Raw genomic sequence first — 14,926 nt, 5'->3', positions numbered from 1 at the left:
ACCGCTTTACTTGCATCCCAGATTATTCTTTTTTCCACTGTGGTTTTCAAGTTTACTTCAAAGTAGTCCCACAGGTTCTTTTGGGCCTTCTTGACAATCTCTTGGTCTCTTAATAAGGTGTCATTCATCTTCCATCTGAAGGAGACCAGGTCTCTCCATGGTTTTAAGTTTGGTAATAAGTTGCAATTCAGCAGCTTCTCTTTCCAGTCTATTTCTGAAATTCCTTTGTAGTAAAACAGCTACTTTGAGATCTTGTATAGAATGTCCTGGGAGATTGAAGTGTTCTCCTACTGGTTTCTCTGTCTTGTGATTCTTGATGTCAGATTTATGTCCGTTTATTCTTTGGCGTAAGGTTTGGCCTGTTTGTCCAATATAGAGAGCTGAAGGACACTGTTGGCATTTGATGGCATATACAATGTTAGACGATGAGCAATTAAATAGTCCTGAGACGGTATGTGTGATGTTGTTGGGGCCAGTAATGGTGTTGTCCGGGTGTATGTGGCAGCAAAGTTGGCATCTGGGTTTATTGCAGGCTCTGGTGCCAGTGTCCGTGTTAAGTCTGGTTGTAGTATTATTGTGGGTTAGGAGTTGTTTAAGATTGGGTGGCTGTCTGTAGGCAATGAAAGGTCTTCCTCCCAGAGCTTGAGAAAGAGAACTGTCATTGTCCAGGAGAGGCTGTAGATCTCTGATGATGCGTTGTACTGTTTTAACTTGGGAGCTGTATGTGATGACTAGAGGTGTTCTGTTATTTTCTTTTTTGGGTCTGTCTTGCAGCAAGTTCTCTCTGGGTATCAGTCTGGCTCTGTTGATCTGTTGTCTAACTTCATCTGCTGGGTATTTTAGTTCTAAAAAGGTTTGCTGTAGATCTCTTAGGTGAGAGTCTCTTTCTGTAGAATTGGAACAGATACGGCTGTAACGTAGTGCCTGGCTATATACAATGGACTGTTTGGTATGTTTGGGATGGTAGCTAGAGGCATGTAGATATGTTTGTCGGTCAGTTGGTTTACGGTATAAGGTGGTGTCTATGCGCCCATCCTGTATTTTTATAGTAGTGTCAAAAAAATGTATTTCTTGCATAGATTGATTCATTGTTAGGTTGATTGTGGGGTGAAATCATTGAATTTCTGGTGGAAGGTGTCCAGGGTCTGTTGACCATGTGTCCAGATGATAAAAATATCATCAATGTATCGCAGGTACAAGAGAGGTTTGAGTGGGTAGGAGTTTAGGAAACATTGTTCTAAATCTGCCATGAAGATGTTGGTATACTGTGGGGCCATGCGGGTGCCCATTGCTGTGCCGCTGATCTGAAGGAACAGGTCATCACCGAATTTGAAGTTGTTGTGGGTAAGGACAAATTGGCAGAGTTTGGTGGCAAAGTCCGCTGTGGTTTTATCTGAAATGGTGTTCTGAAATGGTGGGAACACACTACAGCACTGTGGTCCTCTGGTGGGAAAACTCCTGAGAAGCATGATTGAATCAAAAATTCTGGGACTATGGAAAAATACTATCTTCCTCAAACCCCAGAATGAGCAGAAGCTCTGGGGTTGCCCCATGGGTTTCATGAGCGAAGATGGGGCCCCCAGGAGACTTCTCTGATACCTGCAGCCCCTCCATCCCCCTCTTGAAATTAGGCTGGGGGGGGAAATCCCCCATTCAATTTCAGTATTTCAAGTTGTCTTCAGAACGCGCAGGGCAGGAGACAGCGAAAAAGTTCTGGTGAAGAAGCAGTGCTGGGAGATCATGCGGTGGCAGAATAACAGAGTATGGTGCAAAAACCAAAGGTACTTTCATCTAAAATTATACTCACCATTGTGAGATGTTGCCTGATTTCATTATTATAGTTTTACATATAAACACCAGTTACAGATAGGTAGCTGTGTTGGTCTGCCATAGTCAAAACAAAAAAAATTCCTTCCAGTAGCACCTTAAAGACCAACTAGGTTAGTTCTTGGTATGAGCTTTCGTGTGCATGCACACTTCTTCAGAAGAAGAAGTGTATCTGAAGAAGTGTGCATGCACACGAAAGCTCATACCAAGAACTAACCTAGTTGGTCTTTAAGGTGCTACTGGAAGGAATTTTTTATATATAAACACCAGAACTTCACATATACCTCATGCTTGTAGGAATGATTTCCTGCTGAGTTCATTGCTCAGAGTGGACTCTGAGAGGAAGACGTCCCACACTCCATACATCTAAATGGGTTCTCCCATGTGAGAGTCCCTAGATGTTCCTTAAATAAAGGTAAAGGTAAAGGGACCCCTGACCATTAGGTCCAGTCAACGACGACTCTGGGGTTGCGGTGCCTATCTCACTTTATTGGCCGAGGGAGCCGGGCTACAGCTTCTGGGTCATGTGGCCAGCAGGACTAAGCCGCTTCTGGCGAACCAGAGCAGCGCATAGAAGCGCCGTTTACCTTCCCATCAGAGCGGTACCTATTTATCTACTTGCAATTTGACATGATTTCAAACTGCTAGGTCGGCAGGAACAGTGACCAAGCAACGAAAGCTCACCACGTTGTGGGGATTCGAACCACCGACCTTCTGATCGGCAAGTCCTGGGCTCTGTGGTTTAACCCACAGTGCCACCCGTGTCCCTGTTCCTTAAATACTCCATTATAAAGAAAGCACTTTTTGCAGTCTTTTCATTTAAACTGCTTCTCTTCTGAGTTTGTTGATGGTCTGAAGGGTTTCAACTCTTAAAGTTCTTCCTGTCCATAAGTCTGTTGAATTTGAACTTCCACTAAGAGTACTTTCCTGATTTTACCGTATTTTTTGCTCTATAAGACTCACTTTTTCCCTCCTAAAAAGTAAGGGGAAATGTGTGTGCGTCTTATGGAGCGAATGCAGGCTGTGCAGCTATCCCAGAAGCCAGAACAGCAAGAGGGATTGCTACTTTTGCTGCGCAGCAATCCCTCTTGCTTCTGGGATGCAGAATATTTTTTTTCTTGTTTTCGTCCTCCAAAAACTAGGTACGTCTTGTGGTCTGTTAAGTCTTATAGAGTGAAAAATACGGTTATATGGTTTGTCTTTTGTGTGAGGCTGTTGACATAAATCAAGGGTTCCACTCTGACTGAAGCTCCTTCCACAGTCCATACCCTTAAATGGTTTCTCCCGTGTGTGAGTCCGTTGATGTGTTCTAAGGCTTCCATTTTCACTAAAGCTCTTTCCACACTCAATACATTTAAATGGTTTCTCCCCTGTGTGAGTCGTTGATGATTTCTAAGGCTTCCACTATTACTAAAGCTCTTTCCACACTCAATACATTTACCATATTTTTCGCCCTATAGGACACATTTTTCCCCTCCAAAAATGAAGGGGAAATGTGCGTGCGTCCTATGGGGCGAATGCAGGCTTTCGCTGAAGCCTGGAGAGCGAGAGGCATCTGTGTGCACCGACCCCTCTCGCTCTCCAGGCTTCAGGAAGCTATCCGCAAGCCTCGTGCACCCAGTGGCAGCTCCCACCGGGTTCGCAAGGCTTGCGGGCGGCAGCCTGCAGCCCGAATCATGGGGCACGCTGCAGAGCCCGCCCCGTGCTTCGGGCAGATGTCCACAAGCCTTGCGCACCAGGTTCGCAAGGCTTGCAGGCAGCAGCCTGTTCTGGGGGCTGGGGTCGGGGGAAGCCAGCCAGGAAAAAAATATTTTTTCTTTATTTCCCCCCCCCAAAAAAAAAACTAGGTGCGTCCTATGGGGCGAAAAATACGGTATCTGGTTTCTCCCCTGTGTGAGTCCGTTGATATGTTCTAAGGCATCCTCTGTTACTAAAGCTCTTTCCACACTCCATACATTGAAATGGTTTCTCCCCTGTGTGAGTCCGTTGATGATTTCTAAGGTCTCCACTCTGACTGAAGCTCTTTCCACACTCCATGCATTTAAATGGTTTCTCCCCTGTGTGAGTCCGTTGATGTGTTCTAAGGTTTCCACTTTTACTAAAGCTCTTTCCACACTCGATACATTTATATGGTTTCTCCCCTGTGTGAGTCCATTGATGGTTCCTAAGATCTCCACTCTGACTGAATTCCTTTCCACACTCCATGCATTTAAATGGTTTCTCCCCTGTGTGAGTCCGTTGATGTCTTCTAAGATCTCCACTCTGACTGAATTCCTTTCCACACTCCATGCATTTAAATGGTTTCTCCCCTGTGTGAGTCCGTTGATGTTTCCTAAGGCTTCCATTTTCACTAAAACTCTTTCCACACTCGATACATTTAAATGGTTTCTCCCCTGAGTGAGTCCGTTGATGATTTCTAAGCTTTCGATTTTCACTAAAGCTCTTTCCACACTCCATGCATTCAAATGGTTTCTCCCCTGTGTGAGTCCGTTGATGTCTTCTAAGATCTCCACTCTGACTGAATTCCTTTCCACACTCCATACATTGAAATGGTTTCTCCCCTGTGTGAGTCCGTTGATGATTTCTAAGGTCTCCACTCTAACTGAAGCTCTTTCCACACTCTATGCATTTAAATGGTTTCTCCCCTGTGTGAGTCCGTTGATGTGTTCTAAGGATTCCACTCCGACTGAAGCTCTTTCCACACGCGATACATTTAAATGGTTTCTCCCCTGTGTGAGTCCGTTGATGTATTCTAAGATCTCCACTCTGACTGAATTCCTTTCCACACTCCATGCATTTAAATGGTTTCTCCCCTGTGTGAGTCCGTTGATGGTTCCTAAGGCTTCCATTTTCACTAAAGCTCTTTCCACACTCCATGCATTTAAATGGTTTCTCCCCTGTGTGAGTCCGTTGATGTGTTCTAAGGTTTCCACTTTTACTAAAGCTCTTTCCACACTCGATACATTTAAATGGTTTCTCCCCTGTGTGAGTCTGTTGATGTGTTCTAAGGCATCCTCTGTTACTAAAGCTCTTTCCACACTCCATACATTGAAATGGTTTCTCCCCTGTGTGAGTCCGTTGATGTGTTCTAAGGATTCCACTCCGACTGAAGCTCTTTCCACACGCGATACATTTAAATGGTTTCTCCCCTGTGTGAGTCCGTTGATGTATTCTAAGATCTCCACTCTGACTGAATTCCTTTCCACACTCCATGCATTTAAATGGTTTCTCCCCTGTGTGAGTCCGTTGATGGTTCCTAAGGCTTCCATTTTCACTAAAGCTCTTTCCACACTCCATGCATTTAAATGGTTTCTCCCCTGTGTGAGTCCGTTGATGTGTTCTAAGGTTTCCACTTTTACTAAAGCTCTTTCCACACTCCATACATTGAAATGGTTTCTCCCCTGTGTGAGTCCGTTGATGTGTTCTAAGGATTCCACTCCGACTGAAGCTCTTTCCACACGCGATACATTTAAATGGTTTCTCCCCTGTGTGAGTCCGTTGATGTCTTCTAAGATCTCCACTCTGACTGAATTCCTTTCCACACTCCATGCATTTAAATGGTTTCTCCCCTGTGTGAGTCCGTTGATGTTTCCTAAGGCTTTCATTTTCACTAAAACTCTTTCCACACTCGATACATTTAAATGGTTTCTCCCCTGAGTGAGTCCGTTGATGATTTCTAAGCTTTCGATTTTCACTAAAGCTCTTTCCACACTCCATGCATTCAAATGGTTTCTCCCCTGTGTGAGTCCGTTGATGATTTCTAAGCTTTCGATTTTCACTAAAGCTCTTTCCACACTCCATGCATTTAAATGGTTTCTCCCCTGTGTGAGTCCGTTGATGGTTCCTAAGGCTTCCATTTTCACTAAAGCTCTTTCCACACTCCATGCATTCAAATGGTTTCTCCCCTGTGTGAGTCTGTTGATGATTTCTAAGGTTTCCACTCCGACTGAAGCTCTTTCCACACTCGATACATTTAAATGGTTTCTCCCCTGTGTGAGTCCGTTGATGTCTTCTAAGATCTCCACTCTGATGGAATTCCTTTCCACACTCCATGCATTTAAACGGTTTCTCCCCTGTGTGAGTCCGTTGATATCTTCTAAGGCTTCCACTATTATTAATGTTCTTTCTACACACCATACATTCATATGGTTTTCCCCCTGTGTGAGTCCCTTTGTGCAATTTAAGGTTTCCACTCTGACTGAAATTATTCCCACACTCCCTGCACTTAAAACGTTTTCTCCCTGTGTGAGTCCGCTGGTGTGTTCTAAGTTTTGAGTTGAAAGAGAAGCTCTTTCCGCACTACATACCTTTGAATGGCTTCTTTCCTTTTTGTGTTCGTTGATGTGAACTATGTGTGCGCATTCAGTGATGCATATTCCACATTTCACACATTTTAATGGCTATTCCTAATGAAACGAAAGGTGCCCTGTCCCCCGCAATTCTGTCTTCTCCATCACCTTTTTCAGAGTGGGCAGAAAGCAAATCCTGTTTGGGTTTCAAGGAAGAGAACAAAGGGAAAGAGAACACATCAACCGCCATTAGCACCTTCTCTTATTTCAACATCTCTTACATTCTCCCATGTCCTACCTATGTTCCCATTTTTTAGGAAATGAAAATGGTATGATGTCAAATGGTAGTAATGCATCAGGAACCTTTCAAGATCCTCAATCATCTTTAATAACACAGCATGATCTTGGAATACTGTTGTCCTGTGGGACTGCCTTTCAAATCAAGTGGTTGCCCCCATTTCCACCTCTAGATGTTCATGAATCACCTGCACAGTCCCACTGACCTCAGGAGGTCCATATGGATTATTTTGGGAGACCCAGGCCTACATCTCTTCCAGGGACTGTGGTCTGGGTCAGTCAGAGAACTAGTGACAAGGCTTGGTGCTTGGGGTCAGCTGAATGGGTGCTCAGGGAAGCTCCTGTTCTTGGAGATGGACCTGTGTCTACATGCCTCACATTGCATGGAGAGAGCAGAAGAAGCAGAAGGAAAGCAGATGGCACATGGGAATCCCAGACGGAAACACCCACCCCAAAGGTTCTTTATAATGATGATGTGCTGCCTGATCCTGTGCTTGTCTTCTGACAGAGGACTACCCTAATCTGAAAGGCAGGATATTCAAGGCAAGGAGATAACTGTTCTTCATGGTAGGTAGACATATTGGTCTGACACAGTTGAAATAAAACATTTAAAAATAGTCCAGTAGCACCTTAGAGACCAACTAAGATTGTTCTAGATATAAGCTTTTGTGTGCATTCACAGTTCTTCATATAGTGGGAGATGGTAGTAGGAGTACCCTTCTGAGAAAAACCCCACCCCACCCTCCCACGATATACAAGGGTCTGGTGACATCTGTGTCAGTGTATCTGAAGAAGTGTGCATACACATAAAAGCTTATATCTAGAACAATCTTAGTTGGTCTCTAAGGTGCTACTGGACTATTTTTAAATGTTTTATTTCAACTGTGTCAGACCAACACGGCTACCTACCTGAATCTAGATCTCATGGGGTGTTGGGGATAAGTAGTTCCTTTGGTGGGGAACATGTCCTGCACCTCCTGGGGTCATTTTTCCACCCTTGGTGCCCACCCTGCACTCAGCTCTCACCTGTGGCTTCCAGAAGCTGTCAGCATGCAACAGGGGTTCAAGCAAAGGCTTCTACCAGCCGGCTAAACCAGGTGAGGAAAGCTGATGGATCTCAAATCATTGATGGGCTGGGTGGGGAATTCTGCTGCACCTAAAGTCAAGCCCTGGTGGATGGAGAGGAGGAGAACAACCATGAATCCCACAGTCCAGAAGGCAGATTCTGCCCGTGCGGAAGTGGAAAGAGAAGGGCAGGTGGGGCACGTCCACCTGGAGGCTTGTTATCTAGTCCCAGGATTACTCTGACTTTGAATTATATATAAATTGCAGTATTGAAATGTGCCTGCATTACTCTACTCTGCTTGTCTGTTTCTTACTTGAGTGCTGTTTTGGTTTGCTAAGTCAGGGTTTTAGTGTGAGTTACATTTTTGCTATTTTTTGGCTCCTGTCATGCTTATCTGTCTTCAGTAATAAATTTCTCAGCTGATTTTTTCCCCCTGCCTCTGAGTGTTTTCTCCTACTCTGCTACCTATACATCAATCATTATGGAGGAGCAAGATCTGCAGCCTAAAGCCCTCCTCAGCCTCGGCCCTGTGGCCCTGAAGGAGCATCTTCACCCCAGTCGTTCAGTCCGGACAGAGAGGTCCTCCTCCGAGAGTCTTCTGCTGGTTCCCTTGCAGTTAGAAGTGAAGTTCCAGGGAACCAGGCAGAGGGCTTCCTGCCCCATGGAACGCCCTCCCTTCAGAGGGCTAGGAAACAGGCAACTATCTGACATTTAGAAGACAGCTGTATCAGGAGGTTTTTAATGTTGGATGTTTTACTGTCTTGTATATGTACTGTAGGGACGCGGGTAGCGTTGTGGGTTAAACCCCAGAACTTAGGACTTGCTGATCAGAAGGTCGGCGGTTCAAATCCCTGCGACAGGGTGAGCTCCCGTTGCTTGGTCCCTGCTCCTGCCAACCTAGCAGTTCGAAAGCACATCAAAGAGCAAGTAGATAAATAGGTACCTCTCTGGCGGGAAGGTAAACGGTGTTTCCGTGCTCTGCTCTGATTCGCCAGAAGCGCTTAGTTCTGCTGGCCACACGACCCGGAAGCTGTACGCCGGCTCCCTCGGCCAATAAAGCGAGATGAGTGCCGCAACCCCAGAGTCGGCCATGACTAGACCTTCCGGTCGGGGGTCCCTTTACCTTTACCTATATGTACTGTAAGCTGCCCAGAGTGGCTTGGGGAAGATACTAATAGTATAACATCTAGAGTGGTGCCTCGGGTTACAGGCGCTTGAGGTTACAGACTCTGCTAACCCAGAAATAGTACCTTGGGTTAAGAACTTTGCTTCAGGATGAGAACAGAAATCCTGCTCTGGTGTGTAGGGATATTGCGGAGTGGACAGTGGGGTCCGGAGGGAGCTCACTTTCCACCAGCAGGCAGCCACAATCTGCCTGCACGCGTGACCTTGGGGTGCAGGGCAACCCCCCCCCCCGACAAGCCACAGCTGTCTGTACATCGTTCCACCTCTGCCTGACCTTTTGCGATCTCAGCAGTTTGCGGTGTCCTGTCTGTCACCCTTTTCCATGAGACGTTTGTCTCCATTCATCATACATTGAGCAAGGGGGAAATGACGCTGTGGAACAGGTGCCAAAATAACTTTGTACCACCCCACGATTTTGGGACGGAAGATGTAAAGGTCACAGCCCAAAAATGTATTTGCCTGGCTTGCATACTTGTGTCAATAAAAGGAGGCTCCACAGGAATGGCTGTAGCTCGCTTCAGCCCACCTGTGCCCAGCTCACATGATGATCAACACCTGTCTTGGGCAGCAGGAGGCCCCATTAGCTAAAGTGGTGCTTCAGGTTAAGAACAGAGCTGCAGAACGAATTCAGTTCTTAACCCGAGGTACCAGTGTACTATTATTATCATCTTGTGATTTTTTGTAGTTATTTTGGAATTCGTACTGCAATATTAGCTTACGAAATGTTATGGGTGGAGAAAATCACAGGGTTGCCTTAAACTATAATCCCACCCACAAACTCTCATTCACACACAGTCTGTAAATTTGGGGAGGTCACACACCTCACCTGTGCTAATACTGGCAGTCTTTGGCCTGTGTGTCTGTTTGGAGGTGGTTGGAGGATGGATGGCGGCTAACACAAGTTGGAAAGGATATAATCAAACAAAATATCCTCTCCCGCATTCCTGAACATTCCCAGTGTCATGGTTGCATTTTTCAGGCATAGAAAAGTATGGATCTAAGTACAGCGATAATTCCTAACCTATTGGTTCAAGAAGGTTCTGGTAGTTTTACTCTGCATGATTCAAAGCTGGTGTTGTCTCTAGATTATGGGGAGGCAAACTAAGGCCCGGGGGTATATATGCGATGATGATGATGATGATGATGATCTTGTGGGGTTTTTAAAAGTTATTTTGGAATTCGTACTGCTATATCAGCTCACAAAATGTTATGGGTGGGGAAAATCACAGGGTTGCTGTAAAATATAATCCCACCCACGACTTCTCATTTATATACAGTCTGTAAATTTGGGGAGGTCACACACCTCACCTGCTAATACTGGCAGTCTTTGGCCTGCACAGGCACACCCGGTGTGTAGAGCCTCCAGCCCCAGGCACTGTCTATCATGAAAATGGGTCCTTTGACTGGGAAGATTCATGCAGTCACTGTCATCGGATGATGATGGGTTGTATCTCAGCTTGTCAGTCACTCTGACATTGCCTACAAAGAATAAGAGGAACAGAAATGCTTTTGAGGTGCAACTTCTCTATCAGCCCTGAGAGCCATTCCATGGACTCTGCACCCCCGTTTCTGAGGACAGGTGTACATTATCCTCACCCTCAGCGGAAAAGACAATAAAGATGGCAGCCTGAGAGAGAGGAAAAGGTTTCTGGCTGCTTCCTGGGTGGGATTGCGGAAACCAAGAGCCACTTCTGAGAAGGCCTCCCCCCTCCCCTCTTTTCCTCTCCTCTCCAGGGGACCAGAGTTTGGACTGGGCAGAATCGCTGTGTCTGGACAGGGCAGGGGCTTATGGGGTGGGAAGAGGATGGAGATTGCAGGAAAATAGGGGTGGGGGGACAGAACCCCCACTTTCCAGGGATCCCTCTCTGGTCGCCTTGAAGGGGGGCATTCCTGGGCGGGAGGGAGAAGCCAAGGCGGCCCCTCCGGAGATTCCCCAAGGAAGGCACGATGGAGACCCCCCCCAAGAGTGGTCTTCCTATCTCCCCCCCTGCCAATGCTGCCTTCCCTCCTCCTCCCCACTTCCTCGACCCCCTCCCTCTCTCACGGAGTCTCCCCTGCACCAAAAGGCCCCCTTGGCTCGGGTCACCCCTCGCCCTGCGCGCCACACCTCTCCATTCCCGGCCCCCCCGACAGCAGCAAGGGAGGGACATGGGGGTCTCTATCCAGGCGCCTCCCTCACACCTTAACCCTTTCCCGACCCGTTTCTCCGCGCCCCAGGGAGTCCTCGTGGGTGGGCGCCCCATCTCCGCCCCTTCGCAGCACGCGTGCCGGGATCCAGGCCCCACGGAAGGCGCTTGGGGGGAGCTGGCGGGGTCTCTGGGTCCTTTTCTCCCCTCTCCCCCCCCCGGACCCCTTTACCTCTTTGTCCTCGCTCCGATTCTCATTTCTTTCCTGCAACATCCACGTTGGGCGGGGATCCTCCTCTTCCCGTCCTCCCCCCCCCCCCCAGATACGCCGCAGAGCAGCAATCCGGAGTGGACGCTCCACTTGCGGGAGAAGCAGGCAGGTTGGGAGGGGGGCTCCGCCCTCATTTCCGGAGCGAAGCAGGATTGGAGGAGGAGGAGGAGCAATGTATTGGGGGAGGGATTTGGGTTTGTGGGGGCGGGATGAGAGAAGGATGTGCCGGGAGGGGAGGGAAAGTGTGGAGCGGGTGGGGGGGGGGGAGGAGGAGAGGAAATCCCCCCCCCCCGTCTTCCTTCTGGGATCAGGAGAGGGGGGAGGGGCTGATCCCGACAATCCAACAGCGAAGTCACAAAATGAGTTTAAATCAGATCAGACTCCGAGTTCGTGTTTTGGCAACATGACAGGTCTGTCCGTCGGGATGCCTGAGGATTCCTGCTCGCTGCCTTTTCCTGGCCAGCCGGAGAGATCACTGGAAAGGGAGGATTTCTTGACTCCAGAATCCATCATCGCGGACCCCTTTCATCCAGGCCTAGAGATCTGCTCTTTCGACCAGTCTGCTTGGATCATGGGGATCACCAATGGATCATATGAATCATCACTAGATCATCCATGATGTCATACCCGTCTCACGGGGGGGGGGGGCTCAGGATGAATCTCCTGCCACGTGACTGGGGGAGTCTGGGGGCTGACGGGGGTCAGACAGGGCTGCTGTTTTGCTCTCCTTACTATTTCAGCTCAGATTTTACTGAAATGGGTGGATTCATTGAGGAAACGGGGCTACGTTGCAAAGAGGCCAATGTGTGTACTTTGTTACCACCCAGTGAGTTGTGTTGCAAAGGCCATTGGCAGAAAGGCTCCTGTTGTATCACCTGCGGCTACATGCTGGAGTTTGGGTGTTTTGTGGAAATGTGTCTCTATAAATGCACTTATCCCCGTGCATTTATAATGGCAAGACATTAAATCCCATGAGATGTGCAAACTGGCTGCTTTTGGAAGCACCACTCTGCAGCCCTGCCTGATGCACGCTTACTTAGGAGCAACCCCTACGCCGTTCCATCTGATGCACACTTACTCAGAAGTAAGTCCCCATAGTAACCTTTGGCTGGACTTGACCATCCAGGGGTCCTTTACCTTGGGTAACAGGGGCCAGGAGGGGCCAGCCCCAGCCCCTGCTGGCTGGTCACATCTTCCACGCCAAGAAACTGGGCAGAGCCTTTAGGAGCCTCTGGCTGAACCTGCTGCTCTTCTCCCTGGCACCGCCATCTCCACGCAGGTGCCCCCTAGGCAGGTTGGCCTGCAGTTCCCCTCAGTGCCAGCCAGCACGATGCCTGCACTCAGAACACCTGGAGGGCACTGGCTGAAGTCTGGGAGCCCTCGGTGCCAATGCGCAGCTGCTTTGCTTTTCCTTAGCCTGGCGGACATCAACACAGCACCCTACAGGGGGGGTGTCTCTTGTTCAGATGCCCTCCCTGGGGAAGAGTCGTTGGCCACAGGGAAGTGTGCCAGGAGGGGCCATTGAGAGGGCAGTACAGCACAGCCAGTGGGGAGAGTGCCTTCCTTGGGTGGGGTGGGGGGAGCTTGGATGGCCCCCTCCCTGTGATGCTTAGCTGAGATTCCTGCTATGCTGGGGGGGTTCAACGATGACTCAGGAGGGCCCTCCCTACTTTACAGTTCGAAGCCCCCGCACTGCCCCTCCACACCACCCAGATGGGACTCTCTTGTCCAACCCCACAAGGCCATTCCTCTGTCTGGACGGGGAGGGGGAGATCAGGTTCGCCAGCACTGCAGCCCCTAACACGTTTCAAGCTGGGGCAGAGATGCAGATGCTCCAGGGTCTGGGCTGGCCACAGGCCCCCATGGGCGTGGATGTTGAGCCTGTCTTTGGGAGGGGGGTGTGACAGAAAAATCTAGGTGCGAGGCTGCTCAGTCCCCCAGTTCGTCGGGCTGGCCCTGCGGGTCCCTGTGGAATAAAGGGAGGAGTCCAGCCAACCGGAGCAAATAAAGAGGGATTGCAAGGAGAGAGATTGCAAGGAGCTCCAAAGGGACTTCTCCAAACGGGGTGAATGGGCCGAAAATACGGTTCATTGTCAATGAGATTAAAGTGATGCATGTTGGGACAAAAAAACCCTACGCCCATTAATATCATGTACAGGCTCATGGGTCTGAATTGGATTTCTCTGTGTGCTCTGGGAGACCAGGGGAGAGGGGAGCTGGTCATAGCAGGAGGGGGAGTCTCCCTGGATGCTTCAGCAGCCGGCCTCCTCTGGGTCTTCTGGACCCCTCCTCTCCCCTCTCTGAGCCTGAACTGCTCTCTGCCCCAGCCTCTTCCCGCTCACCAAACCCTGTTTCCTCCTCAGCTTCCAACACCTCCCCTCCCGTTCTGCTCCCTTTCCTCCCTCTTTCTGCTCACTGCCATCCCCCCACCAGTCCCCAGGATCTAAGCCTTCTCCCCTTGTAGGGGAGGCGCCCCTTGTAGGGGAGGCGCCCCCCCAAGAGAACATGGGAGGGACAGGGGGGTCTCTATCCAGGCGTCTCTCGCGCCGCTTAACCCTTTCATGGGCCGCTTTTCTCCGCGCAGAGCCAGGGGAGACGGGTGAGGGGTCCGCCCTGCGAGGAAAGCCCCCTGGGGGCGCTTGGGGGAGCTGGCGAGGGTCTCTGGGTCCTTTCCCCCCTCTCCGCCCCCCCCCCCCCGCGACCCCTTTACCTCTTTCTCCTCGCTCCCGATTCTCCTTTCCTGCAACATCCACGGGGGGGGTCCCCTGCCTCCTCCCTCCCCTTTCCGAAAGCGCCCCCCTCCCAGCTTTGGGGCAGAGCAGCAATCCGGAGTGGAAGCTCCACTTCCGGGAGAAGCAGAAAGGTTGGGAGGGGGGCTCCCCGCCCCACATTTCTGGAGCAGAAACCGGATTGGAGGAGGAGGAGGGGGAGGAGGAGCAATGTATTGGGGGTGTGATTTGGGATTGTGTGGACGGAATGAGAGAGGGATGTGCCGGGAGGGGAGGGAAAGTATTGAGGGGGGGGAGAAGGAGGAGAGGAAATTCCCCCCCCCTCCCGTCTTCCTTCTGGGGATCAGGAGAGGGGGGAGGGGCTGATCCCGACAATCCAACAGCGAAGTCACAAAATGAGTTTAAATCAGATCAGACTCCGAGTTCGTGTTTTGGCAACATGACAGGTCTGTCTGTCCATCGGGATGCCTGAGGATTCCTGCTCGCTGCCTTTTCCTGGCCAGCCTGAGAGATCTCTGGAAAGGGAGGATTTCTTGACTCCAGAATCCATCTTGGCAGACCCGTTTCACTCAAGCATAGAGATCTGCTCTTTGGACCAGTCTGCTTGGATCATGGGGATCACCAATGGATCATATGTATCATCACTAGATCATCCATGATGTCATACCCGTCTCACGGGGGGGGGGGGCTCAGGATGAATCTCCTGCCACGTGACTGGGGGAGTCTGGGGGCTGACGGGGGTCAGACAGGGCTGCTGTTTTGCTCTCCTTCCTATTTCAGCTCAGGTTTTACTGAAATGGGTGGATTCATTGAGGAAACGGGGCTACGTTGCAAAGAGGCCAATGTGTCTACTTTGTTACCACCCAGTGAGTTGTGTTGCAAAGGCCATTGGCAGAAAGGCTCCTATTGTGTCACCTGCGGCTACATGCTGGAGTTTGGGTGTTTTGTGGAAATGTGTCTCTATAAATGCACTTATCCCCGGGCATTTATAATGGCAAGACATTAAATCCCATGAGATGTGCAAACTGGCTGCTTTTGGAAGCACCACTCTGCAGCCCTGCCTGATGCACGCTTACTTAGGAGCAACCCCTACGCCGTTCCATCTGATGCACACTTACTCAGAAGTAAGTCCCCAT

At 49.5% G+C, this 14,926-nt stretch overlaps 1 protein-coding gene across 1 annotated transcript; it reads right to left on the bottom strand.

The window, feature by feature from the left end:
• Nucleotides 1-3,652: 3,652 nt before the first annotated feature.
• Nucleotides 3,653-11,195, bottom strand: LOC144329048 (uncharacterized). The gene is given in 2 exon segments (XM_077935508.1): nt 3,653-6,312; nt 11,023-11,195. A coding segment is annotated over 1 exon segment (2,283 nt). The 5' UTR covers nt 5,965-6,312; nt 11,023-11,195; the 3' UTR covers nt 3,653-3,681.
• Between the last annotated feature and the right edge of the window lie 3,731 nt (nt 11,196-14,926).

This window comes from Podarcis muralis, chromosome 10, assembly GCF_964188315.1.
Source record: "Podarcis muralis chromosome 10, rPodMur119.hap1.1, whole genome shotgun sequence".
NCBI lineage: Eukaryota > Metazoa > Chordata > Lepidosauria > Squamata > Lacertidae > Podarcis > Podarcis muralis.
This window is presented reverse-complemented; position numbering and strand designations above follow the sequence as displayed.